The 22,843-nt window shown below is 33.9% G+C and overlaps 2 protein-coding genes across 2 annotated transcripts in view; both read right to left on the reverse strand.

Annotated features, from left to right (window-relative positions):
* Window positions 1–8,390: 8,390 nt before the first annotated feature.
* LOC138698029 (tigger transposable element-derived protein 4-like) lies at window positions 8,391–11,159 on the reverse strand. The gene is made up of 2 exons (XM_069823709.1): window positions 10,954–11,159; window positions 8,391–10,728 (listed from the first exon to the last, which is right to left on the reverse strand). Exon 2 carries the CDS (start codon window positions 10,725–10,727, stop codon window positions 8,781–8,783), a length of 1,947 nt encoding a protein of 648 aa, XP_069679810.1. The 5' UTR covers window position 10,728; window positions 10,954–11,159; the 3' UTR covers window positions 8,391–8,780.
* A 129-nt stretch (window positions 11,160–11,288) lies between these two features.
* LOC138698030 (uncharacterized) overlaps window positions 11,289–22,843 on the reverse strand; it is a 181,121-nt gene continuing 169,566 nt past the window's right edge. The window contains exons 12-14 of the mRNA XM_069823710.1: window positions 20,986–21,120; window positions 18,628–18,670; window positions 11,289–12,222 (exon numbers count right to left, since the gene is read on the reverse strand). Of these exons, the coding sequence (XP_069679811.1) occupies window positions 12,146–12,222; window positions 18,628–18,670; window positions 20,986–21,120 (255 nt within the window). The 3' untranslated portion in view covers window positions 11,289–12,145. The remainder of the gene's footprint in view (window positions 12,223–18,627; window positions 18,671–20,985; window positions 21,121–22,843) is intronic.

Raw genomic sequence — 22,843 nt, forward strand, 5'->3', positions numbered from 1 at the left:
GTAAAAACACGTGGATAACTCAGGGAATTAAAATATCATGTGCTAGAAAAAGGAATCTATATTTAATGAGTAGGAATAGTGATGATCCTCATGTTCTTAATTACTACAAGAATTACTGTAAAACTTTGACAAAAGTTATAAAAGATGCAAAGAAAATGTATCTGAATGAAAAAATACAAAATTCAGATAATAAGATTAAAACTATTTGGGATATTATTAAAAATGAAACTAATCGATATTCAAAGAGTGAAAATATTACTTGCATTAAAATCAATGATAGTAAAATAGATAACCCAAAATCAATTGCAAATCATTTTAACGACTTCTATATAAATATTATTCAGAACTTAAACATTCAAGATTGTGCAGAAGATGCTGCACTTGGTTACCTAACTGATGCATTTAACACTGAGTTTTTAGGTCTCAAATTTATTCCCACTACCGCAGCAGAAATCATGCATGTGATAAAACAACTAAAAACAAAATATTCCTCTGGATATGATGAAATTCCAAGTAAAGTTCTGAAAGCTTGTTCTGAAATATTATCCCCTCCGTTAAGCTATCTATGCAATTTGTCAATGCAATGTGGTATTTTTCCAGAAAGACTCAAATATTCAATAGTAAAACCAATATACAAAAAGGGAGATAAATGTACTATTGCTAATTACAGACCCATATCATTATTAACAACATTTTCAAAAGTGTTTGAGAAAGTTATGTATAATAGATTATATCATTACCTGGAGTCCAACAATATATTAGTTTTAGAACAGTTTGGATTTAGAAAACAAAAATCGACAGAGAATGCTGCTTTTAGTTTGGTGGATGAAATACTAAATTCATTAAATTCGAAACTACATGTAGGTGGGATTTTTTGTGACTTGGCTAAAGCATTTGATTGTGTAGACCATAGTATATTAGTAAAAAAATTGAAGTTTTATGGCATTAAAGATGAGATGTTGGGTTGGTTTACATCGTACTTATCAAATAGAAAACAAAAAGGAGAAATAAATGTACCAAATAGTCATAAAGTTACTTATTCAGAATTTAGAAATATTAAACATGGTGTTCCGCAGGGGTCAATTTTAGGTCCATTGTTGTTTCTAGTTTATATTAATGATTTAGCCTTGACCATAAACAATTCATCCCATATAATTTTATTTGCAGATGATACAAGTGTAATTATTTCAAGCAAACAATACGATCATTTTATAAACACTTCTAATACAGTGCTGAATCTAATGAATGAATGGTTCCATGCAAATAAACTAGCACTTAATGTTGATAAAACCAGTGCAGTCAAATTTAGTACACACAATAGTACTCAGGTTTCCTACAGTATTCGATTAAATGGAACTCATCTCAAAGAATCTATAAGCACAAAGTTTCTTGGTTTAGAATTGGATAATCACTTGAACTGGAAAACGCATATAGAATGTATTACTCGTAAATTGAGCTCTGCCTGTTATGCATTAAGATCCTTATCTACTATTGGTGATATAAACTTACTCAAAATGTCATACTTTGCATATTTTCACTCTGTAATGAAATATGGCTTAATATTCTGGGGTAACTCGTCTGAAGCTAAACACGTTTTTGTTTTACAAAAGAAAGCTATAAGAATAATGGCCGGTGTGCATAAAAGGACCTCATGTAAAAATATTTTCCGAAACTTAGAAATCTTGACTTTACCTTGTGAATACATTCTTTCCGTAATGATGCTGTATATTAAGAACCAAGATAAATTCAGTACTAATCAAGACATTCATCATTTTAATACAAGACATAAATCAGATCTTCATCTACCCTCTGTTAGTCTAAGCTGTTTTAAAAAAGGAGTTCGCTATTCATGTATAACAATCTTCAATGCACTGCCTAATTATCTTAAAGATTTGAAGAACAACGAGAAAAGGTTCAGAAAAGAATTAACCAAATTTCTACATACTCATACCTTCTACACAATTGATGAATTGTTTATGCTTGTGAATTGAATTATTCTACTTAAATGACATGTACAATTTTATATAGCTCAACTAAAATATGTTTTTATATTGACTTAATCTGTTTACTATGTATTGTATTTTTTGTTTAGCATAACTGATGAATTGTATGTACTGTAAATTGAATAGTATACTGTATAGGTCAACTGATGAATTGTTTAAGCTTATAAATTGAATTAATCTACTTCATATGAATTGTATAGCTTAACGAAAATAAGTTTGTAAATTGAACTAATTTGATTGTATATGTTTGTATAGTTTGGCTGATGAATTGTATATGTTCTTAAATGATTACTAGTCAGTGTAGCTCTACTGATGAATTGTATACAGACCTACTGTAAATTGAATGGTAATATGTATAGCTCAACTGATGAATTGTTTATGATTATAAATTGAATTAATCTACTTGATATTAATTGCACAAATTTGTATAGCTTAATGAAAGTATGCTACTTTGTATTGTATATATTTGTATAGATTTGGCCGATGAATTGTATATGCTTTAAATTGAATAGTAATCTATATAGCTCTACTGATAAATTGTTTGTTTGTAATTTGAAGTAGTTTGCATGATATGTATTATCAATTTCTGTATATCACAACTGGTTGAATTGTTTATGCCTTAAATTTAATTAAATTGTTTTGTATTATAATATAGCTCAACTTATGAATGATCGTTTGCGTTTGTAAATTTAATAATCTGATTGGCTATGTATTGTATACTTTTAGTAGAGCCATCGATGTTGGTCAGTCGACAGACTCGCTGGGCTGCTGATTCGGAGCTGCGTTCGGGCTTGGGTTGGACCCCCCTTTGGACTTTGGTTTCTTCGGAGGTTTTCCCCAGCCGTGGGACTGAAGCCGGATGGTCTATGGCGAGTCCTTGACATCAACCCCTTTGATTTGATTACCCCCTTTGATTTGATTACCTGGTTGGGTTTTTCCGAGGTTTCCCCCACCGAAAAGGCAAATGCCGGGTAATATTTTGGCGAATCCTCGGACCTCATCTCATCTCACTACATCTCGCCAAAATGTAAAAAAATGTAAAAAAATGTAAAAAAATTGTACAAAATTGTAAAAATTGTAGAAAATTACTAAATTGTAAAACTATAAAAATTTGTAAAAATTGTAATTGTAATATTGTAAAATGTTGACATGTTCCACATCTTAAAGCTTCATTGCTCATGTAAGATCTATGGAATAAAATAAATGAATGAATGAATGAATGAATAACTCAATCTAAAATACGAAACTTATGTACCAAATTTAATTCTGAGACTACTGCTAAATTTGAAGCATATTTGAGCCATTCGTAGGAGGAAAGCTTAAGAATTATTATTTTTAATAACAGCTATTAAATAGGATAAAGAAAACATATTTATATACAGGATGAGTCGTAATTATGTACTATAAAGTATTGCAGAGTATTCTATACACCAAAACAAAAATATTTTGTCATATACACTTTTGGTCGCGACAGCTTCATTATAGGAACAGTTTAGAAATACAAACAACAGATAGTTTCTTAGAGGAATGTTTATTGACATTGCACGTTCATAGATGATGTTCGAAATGTCCATCATTAACTTCACAACACAATTCTGCCCTCCTTCGCCGTCAATGTCTTGTTAACTGGAAGATATTAGGTGTGTCCCAGATTGTATTTCCGACAGCCATGATTGCTACAATGTCTCGTAACATATCATTCGGAGTAAACTAGTCCTTTCATGTGTCCAAAAGTCGCAGGGAATGAGATCGGGCGATCACGCCGGCCATGCAATAGGCCCATTGCGTCCAATCCATCTGCCTGGGAACCATTCATCCAAATGAAGTCTCATGGCACGATCGTAATGCACAGGTGCTCCATCTTGAAGTAGCTACATATTAATCGTGTTGGCAGTGGTATGACGTCCAATTGTTGGGTTAGTTCAGTCTGTAGAAAGCATAAATACGCAGCACCTGTTAATTGTGCAGGAAGTTCACATGGTCCCAGTAGGATATCCCCAATTACACCCATCCAGATATTGATGGAGAACTGATGTTGCGAGTGTACTTCCACAATACGAGTAGCATTTGGATTCTGGTATGCCCAGAAATACTGTTTGTGGCGGTTGAAGATACCATTTCTGGTGAATGTTGCTTCATTCAGTACCAGTATTTTGTTTAAGAAATGTCGATCAGCTGCATTTTCATGAAGTAGCCATTTGCAGAATATCTTCCGACATTCAAAATCAACCTCTCCTTGCAATTCTTGCATAGGTTGTAGATGGTATGGGTGGAGTAATGCCTCATGTATAATTCTCTATACTGACTTCTGAGACATATGATGGACGACGTGCAGCTAATCTGCATGTACTTGTACCTGGTGAACAATCTACGGAATGCAGAATGTTTTCTTCAGCAGCAGCAGCAGTTCTGCAACTTCGCTGTCTACTGGCATTATTCATCGCAGGTGCAAAGTGACCAGTTTTCCTTAGGCGATGTTCCACCACTGCTACAAATGTTTTTGGAGTCGAGCAGAAAAACGTTCAGCGTAGATGCAAGCAGCAGCAGAATTGTTTCTTATTTCACAGTAAATCAATCATATCGATCATTTCACTGTTTGTGTATGGTTCCCCTAGTCTGTATTAGTGCCAACTGTTATATTATGCAATTCAGTAAAGTAAAAGTAATACTAATATCAGTTACAATACTCAACATCATGAATCAACATAACGTCACCATAACTACAAGACATGGCCAACTATGAATACATCTCGTAACCACAAAACATGGACTGTTAATTCCGATTTTAGCCACGGGTAATTGGTAGACTATCCACAGTATAAAGAAGATACAGTAGAGACAACTCTTGTCGGCACCTTTGATGTTGTTGGTACTAAAATCAAACTTAGGGAGGTGTAGTTATCAATGAATCCAACTATGTCGCTAGTATCGGCAGCGCTAACAGCTGATTTTAGTGATCAGCTGTTCAGACATGCTAAACTTTCAGATGAAACTTTGTATTAACTGTTGTAATTATCCCTTTGTTCTGTAGTGATATTTGTGTCTTATTATGCAGGTCTAATGAAAATTCACTTTTTCTTTTCAAAATACATATAAAATTGCAGTGTTTATGATTGAAGTAAAACATAGACTACTATTAGCGAAGTGCTTACCGTTTTATTCTATTTCTTCATATCCATTGCATTTCTTTCCATATAATGTTATTAGCTAGTCAACAAAATTTTATTATATCCATTGTTGACGTAACTTCATCGAAACGAATGTCATGATCTATGTAGCTAATGATTGAATATTACGTTACCAACATAAGCATCTACCAGTGACTTTAAAATTAGCGTCAATTAGTGAATATTTTCATGATGTTTATATACGGAAGTAATTATTATTATGATTATGTTGCCATTCCTTTGCCTCATGTCTTTCATATTGTTAAAAGATGAGTAATAAATCTTGTCAGTTAATATTAAATTATGCCAGCCTGTCGTAGATGAAGAACCATCTGGCGGAGGTTCCAGACAATACACCCGGTTTCGTGACATGCGCACTCAGAATTTGTTCCCACGAAATGGGCTAGTTGACCTTACTGTATCTTCTTTATACTGTGGACTATCTCTGAAATAACGCAATGTTGCCATATCTTGATAAAAATGCAGTATCGGCTATATGTTTATATGACAAAATATGTTTGTTTTGGTGTATAGAATACTCTGCAATACTTTATAGTACATAATTGTGACTCACCATATATATATATACATATATATAGTAACACAAAAATAAAGTTTAAGCTAAATATTAAAATTTTCATCTTCAAGATATTCATTCACCGAGTACCAGCACTAGTAGCAAGACTAAATCCAACAGCCAGTTTTTTAAATTTTGTTTAAAATTGTTTGTCGTTTGTTTTATTTCGTCAGATAGTTTTATTCCCATGTATTGTAGATGCCACTGTAGTAGGGGTAGCCTCTGAGAGGAGAATTTTAACATTTCTTATGTCTAGTATTATAATTACATGTCTGCTGGATACTGTACTGAACAAAAAGCAAAATTGTCGTATAAGTGCGACAAAAACTCTAGCAACTACTGAAGAAAATGCTTTTCTTAATTCTTAAGCTTTTGAAATGCGACCTGCAATACTGCCTATCAGATGAGAGAGTCATGATTTGGATGATTTTTTTTAATTACCGGTACTTTAAAAATTATTTTCCAGTCTTTACAGTTTCCCCAAAATATTATACCATAAGTTATTATAGAATGGAAGTAGGCTAACTGTAGCAACAGACAGTCCTATTTTTAGGCTTGTAATTTGAGCAAGACAGGACATACTAAAACACTCTTCATTTAGTTTTTTTTTTTTTTTTAACAATGTACAATATGTATTCTTTCCAGTTAAAAGTACTGTCAACAACAATGCTCACGAGTTTTGTGGAATTTGGATACCAGTGTTGAAATACTGTTTTAATGTTGATTTACCATTAGGTTTTAACTGGGTTTCAAATGGAATTATATTGTTTTTATCCATTATCATCCTCAGAAGATCGAGTCCAAATATGCCTCCATTCGTCTCTGTCTTCCCAAGCTTTTTTCCTGTTTGTTTTTATCCATATTTAGTTTAATTCAATTTTTTGTGAATCAATTTGTTTATTGTCTCTCTTCTATATGCAGTACTGTTGTGTTATCAATGTTTCTGGTGTTTCTGTCTGCCGACCAGTGCAGGGCCCCCACCCCCACGACCATTGCTGCTTGCATCCGTGAACTCATGTGCTTATCCAGATTAAAACTTACGTACTATGTTATATTAATAACAATCAGTATACACCCTCCTCATAGTAGCTGCTGGAAGTGTTGCCCATCTTGGGTGATACATAATTTACATCATACAGTAGCGGTGCGTCCTATGTGTTCAATGGTTCAGAAAAAGGAAAAACAATTTAATTGTTTAAATAAATTTATTTATAATTTACATTATCATTCTTTGTTTCTTGCTCATCTTTAATAAGTTTACTTGCAGCTGTGATGTATTTTTGTCGTATGAAAACTTATGAACCGCATGCTTGTAAGCTTCCAAGATCCAGTTTTTCCTCTGAACCTCGCTGACCAGCTTCTGGATTTTTGTGCAGGACAAGAGGCAAGGGGAAATGCTGCATGGCAAACGTGTGGTTGCGCTGGTGTTTGGACCAGCGCAGCTGTAGTTACATGATCGTAAGACAGACACACGAAAGAGTTCGTGATGCAAACTGGAAGTTAGCTCCAATCTGTAGCTGAGATCACTCTTTTAGCACGTGTACATGTGTGTTATTGATTGCTGTATTTATTTTTTATTAATGGTTTCTTACAATCCCTTAAATGTCCATTTAATCTTTCTTGGTGTTTTAGTCTTAATATATTCATCTGTGAATGTAAACAGTGTTCGTTTCCAAATAAAATGAATAGTGTTCAATATCTTTTACAAACAAATTTTTCAGTTTTAATCTTGGAAGATAAGTGTAAAATAAAAAAACTTGGAAGGTCGTTACCTCAACTCGATTTAAAGCAAGTACAAACAAGCCGAGATAAGACATTTGCAGGGCTTTCAATGTAAAAAAAAATATGAAAGAAACAGCGGATTTGCGGTTGTAAATCTACAAATAAATTATTTTGTTTCCTATGCCTGCTATTTGCTAAGGGTAAAGATACGAGCACTGGTGTGTCAGATTTAAGCCATTTGATACAAAAAATTAAGAAGCATGAGGAATCTATTGCTCATAAGAATGCTTGCCTAGATTTTTCAGTCCTTGGACGAATAGAAATTAGGCAACAGCTTAGCTGAGCTTTCAGGCAGAATATTGAAAGATAGAATGAAAACATAAGAAAAAAATCGCTATGTTCTTTCAAAGATGATGATGATAATTTTAAGGCAATTATCTACTTTAAAGAACTGTAGTATTTTTTTTTAAATTTTCAGAAATGAGATATTGTTTAAATTGTTGGAAAACGATGTAATATAAAAGTAGTGAACCCCTTGTCATTTTAGGCATGAACCGTCACTTAATTTATTGTAAAGTAATCAAATATTAATTATTGGTCGCATATTACATTTATGTTTAATTAAATTCGCGTTTCAGAAACTTCGGAAAAGAGCAAGCAATGAAAAATAATATATGTGTACTGCAGAGTGATAAATAATTTCACTAATGTGTATTAAGAGTGTATAGCGTGGATACTTTTGAATTCTTGGGATGATTTGTTGGCTCTTATTTACTTACTGCTTATAAGTTCTATTTCACTATATAGTGAATTTTTCCGCTGTTCATTTCACTTGATTACCATTTCCAGCATTCATTTCTACATTTATGAACAAATATTGCTCATATTAGAAAAGGTCATAAACCGTGGAGTACAAATAAGGGAGCCTGGGGAGGTTTGACCCATTATTTTTATTTTATTTTTATTTCCAAAAATAAATTTCCTTAGAGGTGATGAAAACATACCATTAGATAGACTAAGATCTCAGACATATATGGTAAATTACAGAACAGCCTATTCTTAATGTATTAAATTTCATATATGTTTTTTAATTATACTACTTTCTGGGTCAAACCTCCCCGCATAAGGGAGGTTTGGCCCACATGTTGGGAGGTTTGACCCAAGCCTACAAAACAGTACAAGTCTGCAATATTTAAATAAATTAGGAACATGAATACAAAGAACACTATTTCTAACAAAAGTACCAAACACAAATATTATAAAAATATAGAAAATAGTAAAAGTTCCACTGAGAAATAGCACTGTTTTCACTTAACGCACATTTAAATTAATAAATCTCACTGAGAACCTAAGTTTTGAAGACATTCTTTCAGTTCCATCTTGAAAAACTGGTTTTGGAAGAATTTTCATATCTTCAAATGGCACATAACTAGTGTCTTCAACATCAGGATACACAAAGCAGTCTGACCCGAATCGGTAGCGCCGCATGAATTTCACTTTACACTCATATTCTCTGATCTGTATAACTTTTCCAACATAATGGCATGCTGTCGACTTGGTGCAGAACTTAACCAAGACGAAATCACCACTTTTAGCAGACATCACTCCCCAATCTTCATTATTCACCTCCTCGCAGTCGTCATCATCAGTTATATTTTCAGAAGCCTCGTCCTCATCAGCCGTAGGAGTAAAGTGAGATTGTCTTCTCTTTTTCCTCTCCTTTTCAATTGATACAGAGTCCTCACAGTCATTAGGAAATATTTTCCTAATAGTTTTGGAAGGAAGGGTAGCCTGATTTCTCTTCCTATTGACGCGTTCTTCGTACTCTTTCTCAATAGCTGCTTTGACAGGTGTGTCTGTCAACACACGACTAACAACCCTTTTGCGGCCATTTTTACTTTTCTTTGGACCAGCTTTCGGGAAAGGTCTTACTTGTTCTGGTGAAATTCCACTACAACTTGGCTGGGTAATCAGTGTTGGATGGGGTTCTTTGCTTATGGCTGCTGCATCTTCACTGGCAGGACTTGGTCGATAAGTTACATATGAGCTCATAAAATCAGTAGAATTGAAAATAGTGGAATCAAATGGCCAGATCCCAGTGCATTTAAAGCCACTGATTATATTGGCAGGAGTGAAAGAAACAGGAAATGCATTTCCAACAAATTTTGGGATCTGGTAGATAGTTGCAGTCTCTCCTGGATGAGTGGTCATGAAGTCATCAATAGCTTGATTGTAAACAGTTTTGAAGGGCCCAAATACAGTTCTATCAAGTGGTTGAGTTTTATGGCTTGTGTGGGGTGGCAATGTTATTAGTGTGATACCATTGTCCTTAGCGATCTGAAGTGTCTGTGGTGTTACGTGAGATTCATGGTTGTCTAAGATGACAAGCACAGGACGTTCTTTAGAGCACTTTGTGTGTTTGATAAAGTGTTCCCAGTAATGAACAAAGGTCTCTCCAGCCATCCACCCACTTGGACTAACACCAGCACAAGAACCCACAGGAGCACCATCAATCATTTTATCATTTAATCTCTGTCTTGGATAGACAAAGAATGGTGGAACAGCATTTCCTGTTGCACTTACTGCACAGCAAAGTGTAACAAGTGTCCCCCTCTCAGCGGATGTCATTTTTGAGACCTGTTTTTCCCCTTTTGGTGCAATTACCTTGCCAGGTTTCTGTACATTTGTTACCCCAGTTTCATCCAGATTGTAAATTGATTCTGGGCCAAATTTATTGGTGTGATACACAGAACGAAGATTCTGGAAGAACTCGCCTACACTTGTTGGGTTAAAGGCTGTCCCTCTCCCTAGACTTTTTCCCTGGGGATTCCGCAGTGACAGTCTTGGGTGACGATGCATGAATCCTCTCTCCCAATCATAACTGGCTTGATTGTTTTTCTTCCAATTATCACCGATTGGTTTACCTCTAGCGACTGCATATTCATAAGCAAATCTTCGCAACTCTTTAGGAGTAAGACCATAATTCAACCTAGCTGCTGTTAGAAGGTACTTTTCTAAATCATTTTCCTCTTCTGAACTAAAAATCTGAGAGCTGTTGTGGTCTGCCTTGAAAGCTGTTTCATTTCCTTCCTTTACTTTAGAAACATACCTCCCTAAAGTCTTCCTATCAACTTCATATTCAACTGCAGCTGCTCGAATGCTCACATTATCATCGAGGACACACTTTACAGCAGCTTTCATTACTCCTGGATCTACTTTCTTCCTTGGATTTTCAGTAGGTTTCCACTTGAAAGGCATCCTATTAAGAAATAAAAAAAATGTTATGAAATCACACACCATAACATGGGTCACACCTCCCTGCAATTTTGGGTCAAACCTCCCTCATGGGACTTTTTGTATATACTAAAATATTTATATACTTAATAATAAAGAAAACTACACAATAAATATATGAAATTGAACCTAAAAGGATGTAGAATCAAATGTAACTATCACTATTACCATTAAGATTGCAATTACTTACTTGGATTCTTATAAACAAGAGCATCAAACCAACATCAGCAAGCAACAAATCAAACAGGAAGTAGAATCTCAGCTGTTCTTGGTTTCACTGCCTTGATGAGCATAAATATTACCTCTGACATTAAAAGCAAAGAGAACCATGACAAATAGCAGAGATAAAAATGGCAGGATTTCAAATTATAGAGATGGGTCAAACCTCCCCTATGGTCAAACCTCCCCAGTCTCCCTACACTAATATAATTATTAAAATTTGGTAATTTTCTGATATGTGCCTGTATATATAAATTTAATTCTGTAATAAATTTAGTTAGTTTCCATTTTTATAAAATACTTTATTAACATTATGACAATATTGAAAATATTTTAATACAGTAGTTTAAGGCACAAGAAATGATCACGTTGTCAGTGATTTATTGTTAGTTGTACAAAATCATTACATATTTTAAAGGCAGTAGTTTAAAACTTGTAACTTCATAAATTTGAAAGGCAATAGGAGACATTGCCTTTTCTGGTATGGTGTTATAATTCAATAAGACAAAAGCTTAGAGTACAAAAAAAAAAAAATTGTTCATTCCTACTGACTTTTTATGTTCATGGTATTTTTCCATATTCATATTTTTTCGTCAACTAAATACAAATTCCTGAACTTGTCCTTTTACAGATATCAGAGGTCATAAGTACAGTTTTCATAAAAAAATAAATTGTTTTTCTATCAATAAAACAGTGAAGAATTAAAAACAATTTTGACAAGGTCTTATTTTGAACACATAACGGTACTTCATTTCTGAAAATGTGAAATAAAAAAACTGAAATACTTGTGTAACTTTAATTGAAAACCTTATAGATTTTAAATAAATTATATGTATCCTAGTAAGTTATTAAGTTAAATTATTTAAGAAAGTACAATTATATCATTAATCTCAAAAGCTTTGTAGGCCTACTCATTAGCCTATTAATTGCTTTTGAAACAACATACAATCATAATCTTAACAGTGATTCTTTTATTCTTCCTTATTCTGAAGTATGAAGTATGTAGGCATTCTAAAATCAAGAATACTATTTTCGAACAGGCACTTCTCCAACCAGCCCTATTTATCTTTAGTACATGTAGAACTGCCTAATACTCTATATACGGTATCTTATAAAGAAAGATTATTTATTCCCTTTAATGTAGTCTGCAGAGCTCATTACTGTCATGCTATAACTTGTCCTTCACTCAGTTCCTCTTCACTGCGATTATTACCTTCCACTCCTGAATGATTACATGTACCTGTAAAAGTAATAGTAATTGTTTAAATTAAATAACAAAGTACAGAAATAATTATAGCACTTATTCTTTAGCCTATGTAAATTAACATTTCCATGAAGTGCATTAGAAGAAACTTATATGAGTTGTGGAAAGATTCAGAAATCCAAGTTGGTTTTTCATCTAAGAGACAACACCAGACATTCATAAAAGCGTGATTTCTAGTTGACATTCATAAGTACGCGGGATTTTTGGTCATATCATGTAAGCATGGAGCACACATATTTTGTAATTCTACTGTTCTGGCATAAGCTGAATGTTTCTCATGATCGTAACAATGAAAATCTCGACTGGTACTGTACCAGTAATGAACATTATCTATAGTGTTTATGAATTACCGGTACATTACATTCAGGACAAAATAGTTGTGCGTGGACTATTTCGTTTTTATTCACATATCCTGAACTCGGATTTTTATTCTTTTGACGCTGAAGTTCATTGAGATATTTCATTAAGATTTCAATAGATTAGTTAACTTAACGATGTTGTATCGACTATGAGGTTACCTAGCGTCAATGGTCTTGATAACAGCAAATAATATTTTGGCGAAAAGAATCTGAGGATTCAGCAAGAGATTGCCTGCCATTCGCCTTATAGTTGGAGAAAACATCAGAAAACACACAGCCTAATCGGAATTCGAACCCATGCCCAAGTGCAGCCTCAGAGAACGAGTCCCATTTGCTAACCTCAAACCATGCTGAGTTGAGATACTTGTATAGGAGCAGTAGGCCTACATATTTTCTGTGTTTTCTGAGAAGACGTTATTTTTATAACATCACTAGCTATTTACAAGGGAACTACTAACGAGCTCATGTCTAAAGCTCCCCTCAGAGTATACATATTGTTAGACCTCCACATCAGAGAGACAAATACCAAAAATTAGCTGCCTACAGAGTTACAAAATTGAAGATTGAATAAAAGATTATAGAAAAATTACGTAGCCCTCAATCTTGCTCACTCAGCTGGCGAAGAGGATTGAGTGCACGACCTTATCTTGTAAGGCACCTGACAACATAGGCGGACGTTTATCAATTTCATGTTGTAGTTTGCCGATAAGCTATTAATATTTGACTATAATTATTTGTTTACTATGCCGCCTGTGCTTATCTTAAAAGTAAATGATTTGCATTAACGTTTTCGATACATGTGTATCATCTTCAGATGTGAAGTGTTAAATTAACATTTATAATGAAAACCTTGCCTATTAGATGGAACTTAATATGATGATTTTCGGGTCATACTAGTGTGATTGCTTAGACTTAACTTAAGTTGATCTATGATATACATATTATGTTAGGTTAAAATCACTTGCAGATCATGTGGTATAATCTAAAATATATAAAACTATTTAAGAATTGTATACAACTATAAATGTAGTCATAGAAATGTGAAAACTTTGTAGAAACACTTTAAAAAGTTTAAAAACACTTTGAACACTTGTTGGCTGTGTTTAGGCTTCGTTGAATAGGGCAATTTCTGCTGGTCTTGATGTTTGACAACGGACTAAAGCACAGTATCGTTTTGTCTCTAACATGTCTATATTTTATTAAAATGTATGTTGTTAAAACGTTTCATCCAATTGTGGTTGATAAATTGATGTAAATCATAGATATATATTACTGTTACAAGATGGAAGTTGTCGGGTCCATAAGTTTAGTACAGCCTTGTGTGTGGTTTGACGTGTGTTGATCTGCTTCTACTTGATGCTAGGCTGATACTCTTTAAACTTTTTAAAGTGTTTCTACAAAGTTTTCACATTTCTATGACTACATTTATAGTTGTATACAATTCTTAAATAGTTTTATATATTTTAGATTATACCACATAATCTGCAAGTGATTTTAACCTAACATAACATGTATATCATAGATCAACTTAAGTTAAGTCTAAGCAGTCACACTAGTATGACCCAAAAATCATCATATTAAGTTCCATCTAATAGGCAAGGTTTTCATTATAAATGTTAATTTAACACTTCACATCTGAAGATGATACACATGTATCGAAAACGTTAATGCAAATCATTTACTTTTAAGATAAGCACAGGCGGCATAGTAAACAAATAATTATAGTCAAACATAGGCGGAGTTATGGGGGGCCACTGCCCCCCCAAACTTGGCTGAACCTTTTTTCTTTTTAATAACATTAGAACATATTGAATTCAAAGGATTTTTCTTATTTTTGTTTGTGATTAAGTTTATGTGCTTAAATTGACGAATTATTGTCTTCAGACCATGTGTCTGGACTATATTTATTTTAAATTTCTGAATGTATAAGAATTTCTATACCTCATATGAGAAATGGAAGCAATATAATTTTTTTTTATAAGCCTGTACTGATGTGTTAGAATTCTGCAGGTGTTCAAGCAGCCACTTGAAGAAATATGAATAACATAGGCCCTACTGCACATAATGTAGAAAAAGGAAAAGTGATCCCAGTTAAACTTAAAGACGAGATTAAATAAAATAATTAGAATTTACATTTCATATGATATCTTGCGCTTTTAAATAAACAGATAAAGTAAGTGTAAAATTGGTCCTCCGCTGCAGAGTAATGGTTAGCACATTGGCCATGAAATTAGTAGTTTGGACAAGTTACTTGGTTGGGGTTTTTCCTCAACCAATTGCAGAATTGCTGGGTAATTTTCGATGTTGGACCTCAGACTCATTTCGGTATCATTAACCCACATATTATCATCCATACAACAATCCGGGTTAAGTTCACTGTGCGGCGTGCTATATTTGTACAAGAGCTCGGCCGTTTGGCTACCCCATGATTCACAGAATAGAAGTGGTAAGCACAATAAGCCTCAGGCTGCAGTGCAAGTCTTCGGGTCACTCTTCCTTACAAAAGGAAAAAAAAAGTAAAATTGTCTGTATATTTTGTTGCAATCTTACTTTATTTTACAATACCTTTATTAAATGATCATATTCTGATATACTGTACCAAGGTCAAGCTATAATGGGGGGAGAAGATAAATGATGTTCCTATAATCTCGTTATATCAGGATTCTATGGTTTTGCTTTGCCCCCCCAAGGAAACGGTTCTCTCCCCGCCTATGCTTGACAACGAGGAATTCACAAAGAATGACAATTCAACTATTTTCTCCAAATATGCAAAATTATTTCTTAGTGCAACATTTCAAGTAAGTTGGCATAGGCACCTAATTTAGGCCTATTATACCCATTTGTTTGCTGTGGAGATCTAAATAGTGATGAATTCAGAGGGTGTCTGGGGGGAATCTCCGATCTTGATTGGTAGAAATTTGAACTGTCTGAATGAAGATTGGTAGACCTACAGTTAAGAAATCAGATGTGCTGTATTTTTAATGGCGTACTTTTCAGTGTTAGTTTTGTTTGGCAAATAATATAATAATCTTATTTACTATAGCATATACACATACAGCAAATATAAATATTTCAGTGTATGATAGAAAGGAAACAGACATTTACTTTTCTTAAAAAGAAAAGACGTATTGTGGAATCAATGGAAAGTGCAACTGTTGCAATTAATGAAGAAAATTCATAATTGACTGTAAGTGAAAGTGAAATCTATGAACTAGTAATTCCATCTGTTACATTCATCTATGCTGTTAGTGGTGAATTAATGAATTTATTTTTTTTAATTTGGTTTATTTTAAGAAGCTTTATCAACCGCAATGGTTATCTAGCATCTGAGTGAGATGAAGATGATAATGACAGCGAAATCAGTCCAGGGTCCAGCGCCGAAAATTACCCAACATTCCTCTTAATGGGTTGCCGGAAAACCCCAGAAAAACCTCAATCAGGTAACATGTCCCAACCGGGATTTCAATTTAGAACCGCTCGTTTCATATTCAAACATGCTAACCGTTACTCCACAGTCCGGTTGGACACGAAATCAAATATAAAAAAGATTGGAAACTAAATATGATTAGTTGTACAGCATTTCAATCGTACTTAGGGTGGTGCATTTTCTAACTGTGTGAAATACATTAAAAAAATTACTTCGAAGCTCTTCAAAAAACAGGTGCGGTCTTTAGAGCAGTGCCCTTTAAAAAATTTAGAAAAGCTACTGGAAGACGCATTCGTTTAATTTAATTGGTGAGTCATTACCCTACTACTTGTATTAAATTTGGGTGGTTTATGTAAAAAGGACAGTTAACACCAGCTTTACCTCACAATTTTACACAGAAGGTTAGTTTATATGAATTATGTTTTACATAACAGTATTTCATTTCATTTTCATTTGATGTTCTGTCCAAGGGCAGGTCTTTCACTGCAAACCCAGCTTTCTCCAATCTTTCCTATTTTCTGCCTTCCTCTTTGCTTCCTCATATGAGCCATATATCTTAATGTCGTCTATCATCTGATATCTTCTTCTGCTCCGAACTCTTCTCCCTTCACCATCCCTTCCAGTGCATCCTTCAGTAGGCAGTTTCTTCTCAGCCAGCGACCCAACCAATTCCTATTCCTCTTCCTGATCAGTTTCAGCATCACTCTTTCTTCATCCACTCTTTCCAACAGAGCTTCATTTATTATTCCATCTGTCCCCTTCACACGTTCTATTCTTCTACATATCCACATTTCAAATGCTTCTATTCGCTTCTCTTCACTTCGTCGTAATGTCCATGTTTCTGCCCCATACAATGCCATACTCCATACAAAGCACTTCACTAGTCTCTTCCTTAGTTCTTTTTCCAGAGGTCCGCAGAAGATGATCCTTTTAGTATTAAAAGCTTCCTTGGCCATTGTTATCCTCCTTTTGACTCCCTGGCAACAGCTCATGTTACTGCTTATAGTACACCCCAAGTATTTGAAACTGTCCACTTGCTCTACTGCCTTATTTAGAATTCGCTACTTTATCTTCTATATTTTTCTTCCTATGACCATACTCGTCGTCTTATTTGCATTTATTTTCATCCCATACTGCTCACAGCTGTCATTTAGCTCCAGTAGGATATCCTTTAGTGTCATTTCCTCTTCTGCTAACAACGCCATATCATCAGCAAATCTTATGCACTTTAGTCTTCTTCCTCCTACTATCACTTCTCCCATATTCTGAAAACAGTACTTTACTAAAACCTTCAAGTAGATGTTGAACAGGGTAGGTGATAAAGGACATCCTTGACTAAGGTGACCAGACATCCTCTTTTGTCCGGACATTCAAATTCAAATTCAAATTTATTTACAATTTACATACGAATTGAATACATATGAATAGATACCCGAAATGAGCATATGCTCGTGCTCGGGTACAGTCCAGTAGTCTACATGCCCTCCTTTTTAAGCCTTTGTCTGGGGTCCGGGTGGATTTTTAAAAAATCGTAACTTGTATGCCTGATATTTCGAAGTTATCTGATTTGACGCCTTTTTCAAGTAATTTGCCTGTAGATGGCAGCAGCATCGACGGAATATATTCTTTCTGCCCTCTTTAATTTGACTTTTATATGGAGCTAACTGTAAAATCATTATTATTAAGTTTTATCATAATTATTTTGTAATAAAATAGATATTAACATACTTTTAAGTATGATAAAAGCCTAAATCTGTAAAATAAATATTCACGTAATTTAAAGTACAATATAGGCCTAAGTCTAAATCTAAATAGCCATTGGCGTAGCTCAGTCAGTTAAGGCGCAGGTTCGATCCCTGTTTGGGTTGATTATCTGGTTGGGTTTTTTCCGAGGTTTTTTCCAATCGTAAGACAAATTTCAGGCAATGTATGACGAATCCTGGGCCTCATCTCGCCAAATATCATCTCGCTATCACCAATCTCATAGACGCTAAATAACCCAGTAGTTGATACAGCGTCGTTAAATAGCCAAGTAAAAATAAATAAATCTAAGTACAGGTACATAATATCTTCTGTCCCCTTTTTTCGAACGACGTCCTCGTTTTTGGAGCTTTGTGTCCACTTTTTTTATCGATGTGAATCTGGTCACCCTATCCTCGTACTCCTCTCCCAATTTCACTTCCTTCTGACACTTTTTCTCCTATCCTGACTTTGACTCGTTTCATATAAAGATTATTGAACAGTTTTCTTTAACATTTTTAAATTAATGCCTATATCATTAACACTTAGTAGTATTTAAAACAAAATAAAGAATGAAAGCTATATTTATTTAATTGACTCCATTTTTTCTATGTTCCCTTTTGCAGAGACTACCTCTGTTGTTAGGTAAGACCTGAATTATTGTTTCTTTTCCTGCCAGTCTCACCTTCTTCGATATATTACAAATCCCCCTGGGGGGAAAGATTTGAATTCAACACTGGATCTAAATGTGTGCGCAGATTGAGTTGAGATTTCGACATGAACTCATTAACAGATTCCTTATTAGAGTAGATACAATATTTCTTATACTTTACCTATTGCCTCTTTTCTGCTTACCTTGATGTCTTCTGAACTGCCTCTGGACCACACCAGTTCCATGCTGAAAAAAAAGTAATCACTCTTGAAGCAATTAAAAGCAACAACACATACTATAAACCAGTAGCCTACCGGTAACTAATATATAACAAAAGTAAATAACAGAAAAATATTCAGGAATTTTTAAATAATGTTTCAAAATCTGATTACAATAAAAGCTAAATTATTCAGCTATCTTAATTCTTTCAGTCAGATTCCTTCACATCAACAATTGTAATATGTAGTTTAAAAAAATGAAATTTCTTGAAGTTATGGACTATAATGAAAGTTTCAAAATCTGATTATAATAAAAGCTAAATTATTCAGCTATTTTAATTCTTCCAGTCAGATTCCTTCATATCAACAATTGTAATATGTAGTTTAAAAATGAAATTTCTTGAAGCTATGGACTATAATAAATGTTTCAAAATCTGATTATAATAAAAGCTAAATTATTCAGCTATTTTAATTCTTCCAGTCAGATTCCTTCATATCAACAATTGTAATATGTAGTTTAAAAATGAAATTTCTTGAATCTATGGACTATAATAAATGTTTCAAAATCTGATTATAATAAAAGCTAAATTATTCAGCTATCTTAATTCTTCCAGTCAGATTCCTTCATATCAACAATTGTAATATGTAGTTTAAAAATGAAATTTCTTGAAGCTATTGACTATAATAAATGTTTCAAAATCTGATTATAATAAAAGCTAAATTATTCAGCTATTTTAATTCTTCCAGTCAGATTCCTTCATGTCAACAATTGTAATATGTAGTTTAAAAATGAAATTTCTTGAAGCTATGGCCTATAATAAATGTTTCAAAATCTGATTATAATAAAAGCTAAATTACGAGGGGGATCCAGGAAATAACGACCGTTTTGTTGTAATAACTAAAAAAAAAAAAAAAATATTTATTTGAAAAAACAAAGTCTGTTACATAACTGAAACTTCCTTTACTTCTCTACATAATCACCACCTACATTTAAACATTTGTAGTATCTGTTCACTAGCTTTAGAATTCCCGTGTTATACTCCTCTGCCGCCAGTTCATTAAGCCAGGTGTTCACTGTCTTCTTCAACTCTTCATCACTTCCAAAACGCGTACCACCCAGAAAGTCTTTCAGCTTAGTGAAAAGGTGAAAATCGCTAGGAGCAAGGTCTGGACTATAGGGCGGATGATCAAAGATTTCCCAACCGAATTGATCCAGCAATTCTCGAGTTGAAGCAGCAGTGTGCGGGCGGGTGTTGTCGTGAAGAAGCACGACTCCTCTCGAAAGCATTCCTCACCTCTTGTTTTGAATGGCTCGCCGTAGTTTTCGTAAAGTCTCACAATAACGATTTGCATTGATCGTAGTGCCTTTTGGCATGAAATCCAGCAAAAGAACATCTTTGCGATCCCAAAAGACAGTAGCCATGACTTTTTGTGTTGAGAGAGTCTGTTTGAATTTTCTCGGTTTCTTGGGTGATGAGGGATGATGCCACTGATGTGATTGGCGCTTGGTCTCTGGGGTGTTGTGAGACACCCAGGTCTCATCACCAGTCACAATTTGATCAAGAAAGGCGTCTCCATCTGTATGATATCGCATCAAGAATGTCAATGCTGAGGCCATTCTCTGAGTTTTGTGTTGGTCACTCAGTTGCCGTGGAACTCATCGTGCACAGATTTTGTGGTAGCCAAGATGTTGCGACACAATTTCACCAAGCAAAGAACGAGAAATGTCAGGAAAGGCAATATGCAATTCGTCGAGTGATGTGCGCCTGTCTTGCAAGATTCTGTCGTTCACTTTAGTCTTCAGGTCTTCTGTGATGAGTGAAGGGCGTCCGGGTCGAGTCTCATCATGAACATTTGTTCGCCCATTGTTGAACATTTCTTTCATTCGTTGCAGTATCACCATACACTTCTTTCAATTGCCGGTAAATTTCTGCAGGTTTCAAATGTCGGGCATTCAAAAATCGAATCACACTCCTCACCTCACAGTCGGCGGGATTACCAATCACGTCGTTCATTTTGAAGTAACACAAAATGCACAATGGCGACTTGTTGCAACCAGTACTCACAACATTATGAGAACACATGTTAAGGAAGCCAGTTGACCTTCAAACAAGGAAGGGGAGTCAGCTGATTGGCGGGTATGCGCGAACGGTCGTTATTTCCTGGATCCCCCTCGTATTCAGCTATTTTAATTCTTCCAGTCAGATTCCTTCATATCAACAATAATTGTAATATGTAGTTTAAAAATGAAACTTCTTGAAGCTATGGACTATAATAAATGGTAAAGTAAGCTTTTCAACATTATAAAATAAAAAAAATATACGTTTTACAGTTATGTCTCACCTCTGACGTTCCACATTCATCATCAACTGATGCAGATATATATACAACATTAGTATTTGCAGGAGTTCTCCATTTTACATTTTTACTTGTATTTGGAATATTATTCATAATCACTTCTCCTTCACTGGTGAGGTACTGGAAAACAGTTTTAACCATATAAGAAAAGACTCTGCCTTTAAACATATTAACTTTATATACAAAATTAGAGATTTCGGCTGCAAATACTTAATCTCAATGTCAATACTAATTTCTCACTTTATGGTGCTTACACAGGTACTTAAGCTATTTAATCTAATAGATTAATCAGATTTCCTATTATTTCATACATGCATTTGATGGCTATGAAAACTATATCTCCAAGAACAATATGATATTGAAGGGTAACTAAATAAATTTGTTTCCTAATTTCCCGTGCATCATGCATTATACAGGAAACTGTCTTCTTTAGCTGTAGACAAGCTTTCCGTAATATTTGAAATTTAAATTCTCTGCACACGAAATTTAAAATTGTTACTGTGCTTTGTGAATCAGTTTTGTTTTATTAAATAAATTAGTTAGGTACGTTCTAAATGATAAATAGCAACGGTGTCGATCTGTGTGATCAAATTGATAACTACATGGCGGATTTTAGCATATTTGCATGTTTCATTCCTTAGTTTCAAATCATATGTTACCATTATACAAATGCATTCAAGTTAATTGAAACCAACAGTCAAGGTTTTATAGTGCATATATATGCATATTTCAGCTTTTAGCGCATATAAAAGCATATTTTGTTATTTTTTTAGCAATGTGATGCTTAATCCAATATTCAGAATATGAAATATCGAAAAAATGGAATATAGAAGAAATGCACATTACGGTAGTTATATTACAATCTGACAACATGTAGACAGTGCACTGTTGTCGGCGAATCATTGTGGACAATTTACATGGCAATCAACAAAGCACTTCATAATAAAATATATTGCTGAGTGAGCAAATGTATAAAATTGGAAATTATGGTGGATGAAAGTTGAGGTTAAAAGAACAGATAAAGAGATTCTCAAAACAAGACGCTGCTTTATGGTCTGCTTTGCAAGTGCATAAGATTTTGACATTTATTAGAAGAAGGCTGCAATATGATCGGCATGGAAGTTACAGAAAGTGTTAACGAAAAATGTACCAGAATTATACTGCTTAAGCAGTGGGTTGAAGAATATGTAACTTTAAAAAGAAATTAACTACTATATACCGCCAATGTTAAATTTGTTTATTTAATAATCCATTATCTCAGGAATTAATCACGATATCGTACTGAAATTTTTACAGAATAAAGATACAATGTTTCTAAGAAAACTGAAGCTGATTTATCAAGAAATACAAATTGTAAAAAAAGATCTGAATCTTTAAAATTATTTTGGTTTTGTATACAAATGCCCAATTTTTTCATGATAGAAGGATGGAAATTTTAAACACATATCGATAACAATACATTAATGAATTTGACGCACATTAAGTAGTGTATGTACCGGTATATTAGTTTGATCAGAAAAAAATATTTTACATAAAACGTAACAATATGAAATCAACATTACCTAAAAAAATCAAATCTATTTATACAACTTTTATTCCTTAATAAATCTACGTCAGTTTGCTTAGAAACCTCGTATCTTTATCCTGTATAAATAAGCATATTTAACATTGGCGGTATGGGCAGTTAATCTCCCATTAATAACTGATGGTGTCTCAATATTCTCAATGTAGACTATAACAGAAAAACCATCAATAATAGTAAATTGCTTAACATAAAATACTACTTTCTCTCAATCTTAACAGTGCATATTTTGTTATTTTTAGTGCATACATGCATATTTAG

Source organism: Periplaneta americana, chromosome 4 (assembly GCF_040183065.1).
Source record: "Periplaneta americana isolate PAMFEO1 chromosome 4, P.americana_PAMFEO1_priV1, whole genome shotgun sequence".
Classification (NCBI taxonomy): Eukaryota; Metazoa; Arthropoda; class Insecta; order Blattodea; family Blattidae; genus Periplaneta; species Periplaneta americana.